The sequence below is a fragment of the Falco punctatus genome (genome assembly GCF_963210335.1).
Source record: "Falco punctatus genome assembly, chromosome: 2".
NCBI classification, from domain to species: Eukaryota; Metazoa; Chordata; class Aves; order Falconiformes; family Falconidae; genus Falco; species Falco punctatus.
The window spans coordinates 2,518,495-2,532,840 of record NC_137581.1 but is presented as its reverse complement, the minus strand read 5'-3'; the positions used below and the strand labels follow the sequence as shown (position 1 = coordinate 2,532,840).

General features: G+C 56.1%; 1 protein-coding gene across 1 annotated transcript in view; it reads right to left on the bottom strand.

The window, feature by feature from the left end:
* Nucleotides 1-11,079, bottom strand: part of CLPB (ClpB family mitochondrial disaggregase) — a 92,549-nt gene extending 81,470 nt beyond the window's left edge. Inside the window, exons 1-2 of the mRNA XM_080375443.1 lie at nt 10,395-11,079; nt 7,181-7,232 (exon numbers count right to left, since the gene is read on the bottom strand). Coding sequence (XP_080231569.1) covers nt 7,181-7,232; nt 10,395-10,995 — 653 coding nt within the window. The 5' untranslated portion in view covers nt 10,996-11,079. The remainder of the gene's footprint in view (nt 1-7,180; nt 7,233-10,394) is intronic.
* Nucleotides 11,080-14,346: the final 3,267 nt, after the last annotated feature.

Sequence of the window (14,346 nt, the reverse complement as noted above, 5' to 3'; positions counted from 1 at the left end):
TTTCGAGGCAGGAAGATGCTCTGACAGGTATGAGATGGGCCATCTCCTCCTGTAAAGGCTCACCCCCTCCACACAGTTCCTTCCCATGGTCCGATGGTTTCCACACCGTGGGCACAACATTCTGCTTGGAGCCCAGGACAGCCAGCTCATGTTCAGCTCAGGTTTGAGCTCATTTCAGACAAGGGACTTTCAAAAATCCGTCCCTGGACTGAGGAGGGTGTTGGTCCAAGTTAGTAACCAAAGCGTGATTCACTATGGAGGGATTTTTTGCCCACTCTATCATTTCATGCGAAGTTTCTGAATTCTTTAACAAACCCTTGAGACGGGAAGCAAACAGGAGGTGCTGCTGAACCCCTACGCCAGCCCCTGAGCAGGACAGAACTGGAAAGGGGACAAGTGCAATGTCCAGGAGCACAATGTTTTAGCTACAAACAGGCTCATCTTCATGGATCTACTGTGGTCCTGGCAGCTTCTCTCAGCTCCTCCTAGCTATTTAACCATAAAAAACCAGAAAAGGCATAAAAGACAAGAATGAATGCTTAAAATCTTTGTCCGTGATATGGGCAGTGGGATCGAGTGCACCCTCAGCAAGTGCCAAGAAGGGCTTGGGGGTGCTGGGGCATGAGAGACTCAACATGACCCAGCAATGTGCTCTCACACCCCAGAAAGCCGCCCGTGCCCTGGGCTGCATCCCCAGCAGCGTGGCCGGCAGGGCGAGGGAGGGGGCTCTGCCCCTCTGCTCCCCTCTGCTGAGACCCCCCCACAGTGCTGCGTCCAGCTCGGGGGTCCTCAGCATCAGAAGGACACGGCCCTGTTGGAGCGGGCCCGTCGGAGGCCACGGAGCTGGTCAGAGGGCTGGAGCCCCTCTGCTGTGGAGACAGGCTGGGAGAGCTGGGGCTGTGCAGCCTGGGGAGGAGAAGGCTCCGGGGAGACCTTAGAGCAGCTCCCAGTGCCTGGAGGGGCCGACAGGAAAGCTGGGGAGGGGCTTTGGGCAAGGGCAGGGAGCGGTGGGACAGGGGGGAATGGCTTGAAGCTGAGAGAGGGGAGATTTAGGTTGGACGTGAGGAAGAAACCCTTCCCCGTGAGGGCGGCGAGGCGCTGGCCCAGGCTGCCCAGAGCAGCTGTGGGTGCCCCATCCCTGGCAGGGCTCAAGGCCAGGCTGGACGGGGCTGGGAGCAGCCTGGGCTGGGGGGAGGGGGCCCTGCCCCTGGCGGGGGGTGGGACTGGCTGGTCTTGAAGGTCCCTTCCAGCCCAAACCATTCCATGATTCTGTGATCCTTAATACTGCTCTGGTCTAGCTGGGAGGACATGCCCCATGGCAGCAAGGGCTCACATCCTAGAAGAACAGCCTTGTTTTCCAGCACATCTCACCACCATGCCAGGTACAGACATCACAAATCACCATCACAACTACACAGTTCAGCAAGTGCAGCAGCTAACGCAGGACACGAACCTTCAGCTCAGCCTCTTGCAGCTGACCACCGCCACAGGTTTAATCTTTTCCCACTAGCAGGCCAAAGCAGCACGTGCCCTGGGCCACAGGTCGTTTCACAGTGGGGGAACAAGTCTGACCCAGCCAGCATGCACCCCACACGCTCCAGAGCACATTCCACATCAGCATTTCTGGGACTGAATTAGAACAATGTGGGGGACTGAACACTCCTGGAGCACGATGCTGGCGGACAGCAAACCTCTCTGTGACAGCAAGGGGAGATGCCATGCTCTCAGAGGACTGGAAGCAGGGGACAGCAAGACTGGTTAACGGAGCAGGACCACCCTTCTCCCAGCCAGGCACAGCAGAGTGTTCTTGCTGTTAGGATTGGGACCATTTATCAGGTGTAACCCCGCCATGGCCAGCAGCCCAGGCTGGGCCAAATCCTGTCTTGCTGCAGAAGGGAGCTTTTGGTTGATGAGCTTTGTTGCCTGCAAAACAAGGGAGAAGAGACAGACGCAGTCTGGGAAGAAGCAGCGCCAGTGATGAGTCAGAGATGACAAGATGAGTGATGCTTGGCTGCTTGACTGAAAGGCAGAGATCACCATTTGGGGCGATCAGGCTTGACTTCCCTGTTTCTGCAACCCCTCCACCTGAAAATCAGCCTGGAGAATGCAGAACCAGTTGCAACAGCTGATGCAGAGCTTCCTACCCCACTACCATGTCAGGCTGGATCCCTCTGAGAGCAGGAGAGCACCTGGTCATCTCCAGATCTCATTAACATGCAGATTTGGGTTGCTGCCTGCTGTTACGAATGAGCCTGATAACAGCCAGCTGACATACATGCCACGTTTCCGTGAGTCACAGTCGCACAGTGCTTGTGAGAATACTGTTCCATCATATCTAGCCGGCGAGGAAACTCTGCTGTAAGCCTGCACTTTTGTGGGTGGCTTATTAAGAAACAAAGCCTGAACACAGAGAATCAATATTAATATTGAATATAAACACAAGGGGGATTGAGGCAGTAATTCTTTATGCCTTTGCTTCTTGCTTTCCCTCCACAAGCACAGAACAACTGAGGCTAAGGGTAATTAAACTATGCACATTAACCGGGTGCTATCTTCTGTACTGGCTAAGAGCATGAAGGGCTTGAAAGGAAACAGCTGGTTTGCCACATGCTCCAAAGGGAATGGTCTCTGAACTTAACACGTTCCTTGATCGCGATGAAGAATTCAGTCTGGTTTCTCACATTTAACAAGTGGGTAAAGATGAGAAAACCTGTCTGGGAGCTGAGAGGAGACAGAGGGAAGAGGAGAGCCCTGGGGGCTGGATCCAGCCTTTGGACATGCGATCCTTCCTGCAGCAATACTACTGTGCGTGCGAATGCGAGGCCTGCCTGGGATGTTTGAAGGGCCTGCTCATCCTTAACCAAGGAAAAAGTTGCTGGTTAGAGTAACGCGAAACTGCCCTGAACACCAGCCTCCCATTCATTTCTGATATACCTAACTTTAGTCTTTCCAAGCTTGATTGAGAAATTTCTAGTTACTGGCCAAACTAACACTCTTTATGTCTCAATATCTCCCTACCTAGCAGTTTTCCACAGCAAAAGGGAACCCACAGAAAGCCTTTCAGGGTGAGGTGGCCTGTATGCTGTGAGAAGAGCTGGGCCGGCCTGCCTAAGCACCCGAGCTCAAACTTGGGGAGACGCCAGTGCAGCGGCACAGCTGCTAACCAGCCCAAGGCACAGCCAGGCCCTGCCTTCATGTGCTGCCCAAGGGTCCCTGATACAAACCCTCCTTTTGGTCACTTCAGCCTGATGGTCACGTGTGCCCGTGGTTCTTTGTGCTTCCAGACAGATGATCTGGATGGGCGTAGGACAGCTCAGCTTCCAAGATAAAATGCTTTTAATTTGGTGTAACTGTATCACTTATTTTCCATCTCCACTCACATCCTGATGGCTGGAACAAAGCAGCCTGTTTGCCTGCAGCCTTGTGAAACATGAACTCTTTAGTACAGCATCACCAGAGAGGTGTCATCCACTTCCATACATATGTGGAAGTACTTATCATACGGCAGCACCCTGAGATCTGTCTTCTCCGTATGTTCTTTAGGAGTTCTGCAGCTGCCTGACGCTGCGCTCCTCTAACCGCTGCCATTACTCCATTTTCTGATCTTCCTACTCCACTGATATGATTGACTTTAAATGGAGGAATGTAGAGGATGGAGACAGTGGGTTGTTTTGACATTGATAACATGAAGCTGTGGTCTTGCTTTGACTATGTGCAGCTCTGATCCTGCAGCAAAGATGTAAATAACTTTGAGGGAGTATGAGAAGAAACCTGGATGAGACAGAAACAAGGGGGAACGTGATCTCACCTCTAGAAGATAAGGGAACAGCAGGAACAGCAGAGAGTTGCCTCCAGTGAACAGCAGAGTTTCACCAATAATAAAGCTTTTAGCAGCGCACATACAGAGTATAAACTTACAAAAGCTGTAACTAACAATAAATGTCTTTGCCTCACAACCCTTGCAAAGTCTGTGCCTTGTACGCCACAGAGGAATACAACAATGAGATGTAAATACTCAGAAATAGGCTGTGAGAACATCCACACCAGAAGGTTTACACTCAGAAATGGGGAGGCCGAGATCTCCTGGAAGGGTGACCTGTTCTGAAAAGCTAGCCTCCAAAAGGCCAGCATCTTCTCCGGTTGATGATTCTGATGCTGCTGCTCCTGCCCCTCCACCTTCCACACCGTACACCCTGTCCCCATGTATTTAAGGTGTTATTTCTGAAGTCACTACATACAACCCCTCCTTACATTTATTCCTACAGGAAAAACTGATCATTCTTCATTGCACCATGTCACCATCGCACTTTTCAGGAACACAACCTCAAAACAGGCTGCAAGTTATGCTGGGGCCTCTACACCTCCTGTTGATGCAATCATTCATTTTAGGAACCCTTGGCATTCAAATACTGGTTACCCTTGGCATTCAAATCCTCTGTGGGGGTTTTCCGCAAGATTGATACGCTTGGCCTCACCATCTTACAGGTAATTGTTAGGGTGATGGAGTCACTCTCTTCCAAGAGAGAACACAGAACTCTTTTGGGATAAGGGACACAGCTATCCTAAAAGCTCTTCAGCTCTCTGCTTATAGCCCAGACTCTGCTCCAAACTGCCTCAGAGCCTCTCTCTACCCTGTTTTCCCTCTGCAGTTAAGCACAACTATGACTTACCAGTTTCAAAAACCTTCTTCTTGGCACCTCACACCACCCTCTCGATGTTTTCATGCATAAAGGACCATGACAAGCCATTAGCTAAACAAGGCACTTGCAGCAGATGAAGACAGCATGTAGCAAAGAACATGGTCTGGAGAACTGTAAACATCTGGTTGCTTCTTGTAACAGTCTTTGAGCCAAAAGGACAGAGAACTGAACAATGTCTGCAACTGCCCCACAACACAAGCAACAACACGTCTCTGCTCAGCTTTCCTGGCATGGCCTAATGAGACAAGTTGCTGAACAGCAAAGAACATGTGTCTTGAATCACTCCATGAAGCCCGAGCCAGACAGCGTGCAGGAGTTCAGCCCTACCACACCACTGGCTGGCTTTTCACTGCCTTTAAGTTATACCAAGGCATTAGGCTGCAGGAGAGAGTTTAAATGAGTCTAAAGCTATATTAGAAAACTCTATCACACCAGCTTCCCCTCTCCTAATTCACCACCAACGAGCTGTGTGGAGCAGGGGGGACAGTAGGCAGGGGACAGCAGTGTTGGGGAGGGAGGAGGAGTGACAAACAGGGTGTTATGTGGACAGCGCTGCCCTCTCCCGGGTGCAGCCCACGCTGCTCAGCTGAATGCCACCCTCCTGCCCTGCTAAGACTGAATTTGAGCTTCAGCCCTTGCAGGTGGCAAGAGCCCTTAATGCAAACCTGTTCACGCCTCCTCTGTCAGCTCTGCAGAAGCTGCAGAGCTCCTGGACTGCGGCAGCTCGTTTAAAAGCAGAGGCCGAAGCTGCCTGCAGCAGGGAGAGTCAGTAGTTTCCACAGTCCCCTGTCCGTGCCTGGCAGCCAAGGTATGTGCCAGGCACAGCTAAGCTGGGAGCTCCAAACACGGCGGGTGCTGCGGGGTGGGCAGCTCCCCACAGAGCAGGCTAGAAGAAAGGAGCACAGAAATGAAAGGAGAGGCCATGGAAGCACAGCAGAGCCGGACTGCCTACAGCTGCCAGCCCTTCCTTCATCAGGGGGAGCACAGAGCATCCCTATTGCTGCTGTGGCTGACCAGGCTCACAAATCACCCAGACATCCCTAAGCAGCAGCTTCCTGCAATTACAAGCAGCAGAACACATGTGCCAATTAGCTGCACACCAATATCCTCTTCAACCCTTGATCTAGGCCAGATCTCAGCCCCGGGGTACAGCAGAGCCAGGCTGCTTCCTCTGAGATGCTGGAGACTGGAAGGTGCATCCCCTGGCTGCAGGCCAGCGGGACTCACCTCCCCAGCTGCAGGGACAGCAGCTCGCAGTGCTGAGCTCCCTGGATGCCTGTGCTGGGTGGGAGATCTCAGCCAGAGAAATGCCAGGTGTGGTGAACACAGGACAGCAGCAACGTCTCTCCTGTCCTGTGCAAGCTGCCAGGCTACTAAAAAAAAAATAATCTTAACTCTGTACTGGTTGAGGGCAGCACTTGGCAAGGGAGACCTCATCACCACTGGGCTACTGAAAGACAGCAGGCTTGTCTCCGCCAGACAAGTAGCTCTGCCTGGTTCTCACCCTTCTCTTCACCCTGTGTTGGCAGGAGGCTTGTTTCCCCTACGCAGCTCCAGACGAAGTCCCTGGGACTCACTGCAGATGAGGTCAGTGCTAGTTTGCCAGCAGACATATTTCATCAATGCAGCACTGCTGCTTGCAAACTGTCCTGGGAATTGCTTGAGGCAATCCAAGTCCCTCCCTAGAGACAGAGCTGCAGGAGGACTGGGTGGGCAGAGAGCAAATGTGCCTCTTGGGGACTGGTCAAACGCTGGGCCTGAGAAAGGTGCTCATTTGTTAACACCCTGGAGAATTTAAGGCTGCTAGAGAGCTCCTGAACTATGCCACAGCACAACCCCAACAGAAGCAGGCACAGCCAACAGCAAGAGCCTTGGAGGCCAGTTGCCCATGGGACAGGAGCACAGGGACAGCTCTGGAGATGCTCCGCTCCCTAACAGGCACAGGCTTGGTCACCCAACCAGCCACTTCCCTGACAGGTCAGCTGGGTGGCACAGGCAGAGCTGAGCTCTTTCCAGTGCTCCTTGTGGGACACAAACCTCTGCCCGGGCTGGAGAGCTGCTGGCTCAGGCTGAGGAGAGCACCAAGGATTGTTCCTTCAGAGACAGACCCCTACAAACAAGGCTCTGCGTCTTCAGGCCCAGAGGGGTACATCCACACCATGCTGCATTGCACGGCCTCACGCTTTGTCCTCTCCCAGCGCAGGGACCTGTGATTCACCTTCCACCTCACAGGTAACTGTGCTCACCAACCCTTCTGACCCGCTCTGGATCTGGGACAGCAAGGCGAGCACCCCAAGGTCTGTGGGAGCAGCCAGCCCCCGCTGCTCTATCCCGTCCCAGGAGCTGTGCCTGGGGATGCCTGCCCAAGCACAAAAAAGTGCCGAGTCACAGCAGGTAATGAGGATGAGCCCACCCTTCCCAAGTGCTGACAGAGCTTTCCAGCAGCACTGTTCTCTCACACCTCTCTAAAGCCTGCTCACCTGTTGACTTCTGAAACATTGTTGATCCTCGCAGCTTCCAGAAGAGCATCTTCTGAAAACACAGAAAGAAGGGAAAGCGAGTTAGCAGCCAGACACACATGCACATAATAACCCAGAGGTGGCACAAGCCACTGCAGCAGAGAAGGTAGGGCCTGTGCTTACAGCTCTGATCAAACACCACAGGCTAGGAAAAATCTATTTTTGTGAGCAGGTTACTCCAAAATCCCTTGCTTGCTTGGTGACTTACCACAGCCTCCCTAAGCCCTGGTGCTAGGCTCTGGGGAAGGCAGGACCAAACAGCAATTTTTCAAAACGCAGTCACAGGCAGACACATGGGAACCTGTGTGCCAGCTGAACCCCCAGCCTGGCTGCATCCCTTCCTCGCCTCTCCTAGCCCAAACACAGATGTTCAGCCAGCTGAAACAGCAGCTCCTTGCGTGCTGCATCATAACACGAGAGAACCCCCGAGCAGCACTTCAAGCAGACACAGCCAGGGATGCAAATTGCTCCTCCCTGGGAGACCAGTCTCTCCCAGTCTGACAGAGATCTCCCACATTTGTAGGAAGCCACCTCTGCAGCCCGTCTCTGGCTCAAAAGGTGCCATGGGATGGGCCTGGCAAAAAGCTGGAGAGGAGCAGAAAGATCCTGCTGAGGCACCCAGGGCTGGGCGCGAGCCAGCAGCAGCTTCAGCGAGGAACCAACTGTGTCAACAACCAGAGAACCATGGTATCTGCAAAGCAAACCCTGCAGACAGCAGGCTCCAGGGCGCAGCAGGCACTACAGGGTAGCTGGCACCGTCACCCCAGGCAGTCACAGCCTCAGCCACAGGTTTCCAGACATCACAAGGCGGCCAGAGATTCCCCAATGCAGGCTCAGAATGACACCTCCTGGCTGGAGAGGGTAAGGACAGCACCCGAGCTCTGACGGAGATGCACCCAGCTGCTGCAGCAGGAACTGGTCAAACCCAATGCAGCCAGCAGAGCTGTACCTGGGCATTTGGGAAGCTGGGACAATTCTCCCCAGTTCTTACCAGCCTTCAAGTGCTTCCTGCTCTCTCCCCAACATTTTCTACCCGCTTTCTCTTCTCCAAGTTATTTGTGCCTGTGGCTTGGCCTTCTGCCTTGCATAGAATCACAGAAGGGTTCGGGCTGGAAGGGACCTTCAAGACCAGCCAGTCCCACCCCCCGCCAGGGGCAGGGCCCCCTCCCCCCAGCCCAGGCTGCTCCCAGCCCCGTCCAGCCTGGCCTTGAGCCCTGCCAGGGATGGGGCACCCACAGCTGCTCTGGGCAGCCTGGGCCAGCGCCTCGCCGCCCTCACGGGGAAGGGTTTCTTCCTCACGTCCAACCTAAATCTCCCCTCTCTCAGCTTCAAGCCATTCCCCCCTGTCCCACCACTCCCTGCCCTTGCCCAAAGCCCCTCCCCAGCTTTCCTGTCGGCCCCTCCAGGCACTGGGAGCTGCTCTAAGGTCTCCCCGGAGCCTTCTCCTCCCCAGGCTGCACAGCCCCAGCTCTCCCAGCCTGTCTCCACAGCAGAGGGGCTCCAGCCCTCTGACCAGCTCCGTGGCCTCCTCTGGACTTGCTCCAACAAGTTCATGTCTTTCCTGCTCTTACGATCCTAGAGCTGGATACAGTACTTGGTAAAGAACAAAGTGGGGCTTCTCCAAAGACACCTGCAAAGTGAGAGTGAGGAGAAGGCTCTCTGTTGCACAGCCTGGCTCAGCAAGCTCTGCAGAGACCCCTGAGCACTCCAGGTCTAACCTTCTGCAGCCACATTCCCGCATCCCTGCCCTCTCCAGGAAAACGTCCTGCCTGCTTCCTGCACTCTCCCTGCCTGCAGGGTTGGGGCACTCATGGCTCTGTCCCCTCCACTGGCAGCCACAGCCACGTGGCTGCCTGGCTCTAAGTGCTAACCAGTCCACAAACCAGCTCCTGCAACAAAACCAGGCCTCAGTCTCTTAGACCTTCCCTAAGCGCTAATTACACAAGACTCCCTATAATGATGGTGAAATCTCCTGGGTGACAAACCCAGCAGCCCAGTGCAGCAGCTGGCGTGTTACTCACAGAGACACAAACCTCTGACATGCTTGAAACCACCAAGTGTCCTGCTGTGAAGTCACAGCCCCTCCTGACCCAGGCCTGTGTCACACCAGCAGATGAGCTCGCTGCCAACAAGCCCAAACCTGTGAGCAGTAAGTGCTGGCTCATGACAAAAGGCACCACAGCAAGCAGGGAAGGCCCTCCTTGTGCACGCACCATCTCCTCTTCTGTAGCTTGTACCAATCCTGGTACAGCTGAAGGTCTGATGATTGATGCCCTGTGTGTCCGGTGCACAGCAGAGCAGCAAACACATCTCTGCTTCAACACCACCTTGTCCAGTAACACCAATGAGGCCATTCCATCTCCTGTCCTGCAGCTCAGGAAAGTAGGGTGACAACAACCTGGGGCAGAGAGGCTGCACCTCAAATACTCCCAAATACAAAACACTGCATGAGTGCCAAGAACGGGCTTGCTGTGGCACAAACCTATAGTTCCACAACAGCCTAAAGGCCTGCCACTTGCCCCAACAGTCACTGAGGCTATCCTGTGTGCTTCAGCTCAGATACACATGCCTGCCTTTGCAGACCGAAACCTAATGCGGTAGCAACAAGGTCTTGCGGCCACCTGCAGCTGCTTACTTCCCACAGCAGGGTGGCCATAAACCACGCCATGAGAAACCCTGGCCTTATCAGGTAGTAAGTCAATCCCTGCCCAGCTCCAGAACCTTTGAAGCTGCCCCAAAGCATCCTACATTCAAAGCAGAAGCCTGGGCCAAGTGCACGCTGCCAGCTCAGACCCTTCCCTGCAAGCCTCCCTCACCCACAGGGGCTGGGAGCCAGGTCCTCTCCCAGCACCCATCAGGAAAGAGTCCACAGCGAGGGGCCGGAGTGCAGCTGACAAGAGCATTGGCTGTTTTATCTTGGTGGCAAATGTGAGGATTGTTACCTTCACACTACAGAAGAGTTTGGGCATCCATCATAGACCAGCACACCCCTGGGCTAGGGAGCAAGGATAACATTTGCCCAGAAGGGTTTCCCAGGCCAGCACTAGCAGGCAGGCCTCATCCCCAAGGAGGGACCCCCATGCTCCCCTCCCTGTGGGGCACAAGTTCCTCTGCTTCGCATCCAGCCCCCTCCCACCACCGCGGGGCTGGCCAGGCAGCGAGCAGCAATAGTCACCCTTGGACAGGTGGTCCCTGAGGTAGCAGTAGGCCAGCACAGCGACGAGGGCAGGTAGCGCAGCTCCCGGGGGGCAGCTCCTGTCTCTGCTCCGACGCCCGCCGGGGTCTCCTCCGCGACGACAGCGGTGCTCAGCGCCCCAGGGCCACGCTGCGGGCCCTCCAAGGGACACTGCCAGGCCCGAGGGCCCAGGCCCGGGGCAGCCCTGGCCAGCCAGCCCGGCGGCCCGCAGCAGGGCCGCACCTGGGACCCGCAGCCCCGGACCCGCTGCCACGGGGGTCCCCTTGGGGCCCGGCCCCACGGCTACGGGGGTGACCCCGGGGCCCGGGCCCGTTACCGGGGGGGTCCCCCCCGGGCCCCGCTGCCGCCCCCCGCAGGCCCCGCCCCGCCATGGCAGCCCCGCGCTCGGCTGCGGCGCGTGCTGGCGGCGCCCCCTGGCGAGCGACGGTGGGAGCAGCCGCGGCCCACCGCTCCCGGCCCCCTCAGCCGCCGCCGCCGCCGCTCCCCCGTAGACCAGCCGTGACGGCGATAGCCACAGGCGCGCCCGGAGGAGTCGCGCCAGCCCCGGTGGCGGCGGGCGGACCGCCAGGGAGGCCAACATCGTCCTCTCGCTCCCTGCGCTACACCTCCCGCGCCTTCACCCCTCCCCCCCCCCCGGCGCCGCTGAGGCCGGCGGATCAAGATGGCGGCCGCCGGCAGCCCGGCGCGGTAGCGCGTCGGCGCGGGATGGCGCGCAAGGCCTGCTGGGAGCTGTAGTCCTCGCCCGTCTCCTCGCCGCGCTGTCGCGGCCGTCGCGGACTACAGCTCCCAGGGGGCAATGCGGCACGGTCCGCCCGGGGCATGCCGGGAAGCGACGCCGGCTCCGCTCCCGGCAGCAGAGGGACGCCAATTGGAGACCCGGCTCGTGCTGCCCGCGCATGCTCCCACACCTGGGCACCCACGCGTGCACACACCTGCACTCGCATCGGCGCGCTCGCGCTCATGCAGGCACACACACGCACAGGCGCACTTGCACACGTGCAGTCACACACACGTGCTCGCGCACACACATGCGCTGGTGCATGCACACACAGGGATACACCTGCATGCACTTGCAAACACGCATGCCCAGAGAAGCAGACGTGCATGCGTCGTGCACACAGGTGCACTTGCAGACATGCATGCACACACGGAGGTGCATTTGCACACATGCATGCGTACACACTTGTGCACTAGCAAACATGCGTGCACACATATGTACTCCCACGCATGCATGCACATGTAAGGATGCACCAATGCAGGCACTCATGCACACATGCACATTCTCAGGCATACGCACACCCATGCGCAGCCACACACACACACGCACACGTGTGTGCACAAATGCAGGCACGGCGGGAGCCCTTTGCACCCTCTTGCAGGGCTTGCACATGCACAGGTGCTCCCCTTCCCTGCAGCGGCCTTCCTGGCCCCAGGGAACTCCTGGGTACACCCCCAGGGGTGGGCAGTGCTCAGGGCCAGGAGCAAACACCTCCAGGAGCCTCGGCCAGGGGGGGAATTGCACACTCAGGTGGGCTCAGTGTTGTTGATGTGGGAATTGCATGTGGAGCGCAGGGCCGGGCAACCTCTCTGTGCACTGTGCTGCGATCTGCTCCCACTCATCCTACCCCTGCTCCATGCCACCATCCCCACAGAGCCTGCCCCATGCCGTGGGCCTGGCATACATGTGTGTGTGACCTGTGTGTGCGTGTGCACGTGTCTGAGTGCATGTGTGTGAATGCATATGCATGTGCATGCGCATCATGTATGCATGCACATACATGCCTGTGAGTGTGTGTGCAGTGCACGCGTGTGTCCGTGCATGTATGTGGCTCTGAGTATGTGTGTGTGCACATGTGCGTGTGTGTCCGTCCTGGTGGGAGGCACTGAGCCGGCCTGATGCTGGTTTATTACTGGTGCAGGGCCAGGGCTTTGCTTCCTCCCTGCCCATCTGATGGCACCAGGGACAGAGGGACGGATCCAGCAAACACCTCTCCGTCCTTGCATGCCTCCACTCCCCAAAAGGCAGCGAGGTGCCCGCAAAGCCCCCAGGGCCCCTCAGCACTGTCCCACAGAGCCGCTACACCAACAGACAGTAAATTACTGCCCTGTGCAAGAAACACTTCTTGGTAGAGGATAAAAAAACATATAGCCAAATGCCTAGGAGAAGGAAAATGCAGAATTGCGTGTTTTCAGGACAAAATAAAAGCGAGCGGCGTGTGGGGTCTCACTGGGAGAAAGGTTCACTGCAAAGGCAAGAGAAACAGGTGCTGAAATGCCGGTGCACTGGCCGGGGGTGCTTTTTCCTCAGCCCCCATCTATCTGGCGTTTCCAGGAGCCAAGGACAGCAGGCAGGTTGTCAGCAGGCTGCGTCTCCCATTTCTCTCCTCCAGGTCCATCAATATTTCAGAGCCAGAGGAATTTACCCCTTCTCTCACATGTACTTACAGCTCCAGGGAAAAAAAAAAAAACCGCAACCAACCAAGCGTTTCTGCTTTGTTCTTTGGTGAAGAAAACTATATTAACCCACGCCACAGGCAGGGGAAGCTGCAGCTGCCCGGAGCCCTTTGGCACACTGGGGTTTGCTGGGGGGCCATGGCTGCCCGCGCTCCCTGTTTCTGTGTTATTCCCGCAGCCACTTGCATGGTTTGACATCACGCACCATCACTTCAGCGCTTTAACAGGCTCAGAAGCTCGGCGTCTGGGTCGTTGGAACTGGGTTGCTAACAAGTTGCGTTTTAGCAAGAAAAAATAAAAGCAAGAAGTTAATTAAAAAAAAATATCAGGTTTATTGATGTCGCAACGGAGGGAAGACACAGTCACTCAATATGAGTGATCAGCAGACTTCGTTTATTGTGCCTTACAGTCACCTTTTATGCCTTGTTATAATTAGTTCATACATATTACAAAAGTTAAGCTCATTATTGGTTAGTTGCCTAAATACCAAGCCCGCCCCTAGTTTCTCTTCTGTAGTTTTCTGTTCCCACCTGCAACATTCTTTTCCCACCGAAATCTTCCTGTTATTGTGTAACAAGAACAGCCAAAGACAGTGTATTTTGCTTTACTTCAGATAAGCTGAGAGCGATGTGCATTTTTGTCCAGCCAGCTGGACTATGACTATGAGACCTTTTTTCAGCTAGCCAGTTATCCACATATTGAGAAGAAGCGTGTTTATTACATGCATTATTAAATATCTGTTTTCTGCCTGCCAGTCCCCGGAGAAGAGCTAAACACAGAGCTCACGCTGGGTGCTGCCGTGCTGAGCCGTGCTGGAAAGCTTGGGGAAGCTCACTGGAGCTCATCGGTGACTGCAGCGGTTCAGCCTCATGCAGAAAATCCATTTTCATCGACTCGGCGATGAGCCTTTATAACCCAGTATTTGCATCTCTCCATTGGCTCCCACGCCCGCAGCCCCCGGCGGAGCCTGGTAGCGTGGGACACGTTTGCACAGCTAATTTAGCTTTGCACTCTGCTAATTAAAGGCTGTCAGGGAGATGCAGAATGCAGGGGCAGGGTTAAGGCTGGCCACACAGGGAACTTGGTGCCACGCAGCCTGGCCAGGCTCTCCCCTCTCCCCGGGGCTGCTGGGGCGTGTGGGGTGATGGTGGGGGACAGACCTGGCGTGGGGAGGGCACGGGGTGAGAATGGAGCTAGGGCGGCCCTGGGGAGGGGAGGGCACAGCCAGGAACGGGTGCTTCTGCGCCAAGCTGGGGGCTTGGCTGCACGGCGAGCTGTGGCAGAAGCTGCTAGTGGGGCAGCCCAGTTCCCCCAGCCCCATTCCCTCAGCGACCCCAGCCCAGCTCCCCCAGTTCCCAGCCAGTTCCCCAGCCCAGTTCCTCCAGCCCCATTCCCCCAGCCCAGCCCAGCTTCCCCAGTTCCCCAGTCCCATTCCCCCAGTGCCCAGCTCCCCCCGTTCTCAGCCAGTTCCCCAGCC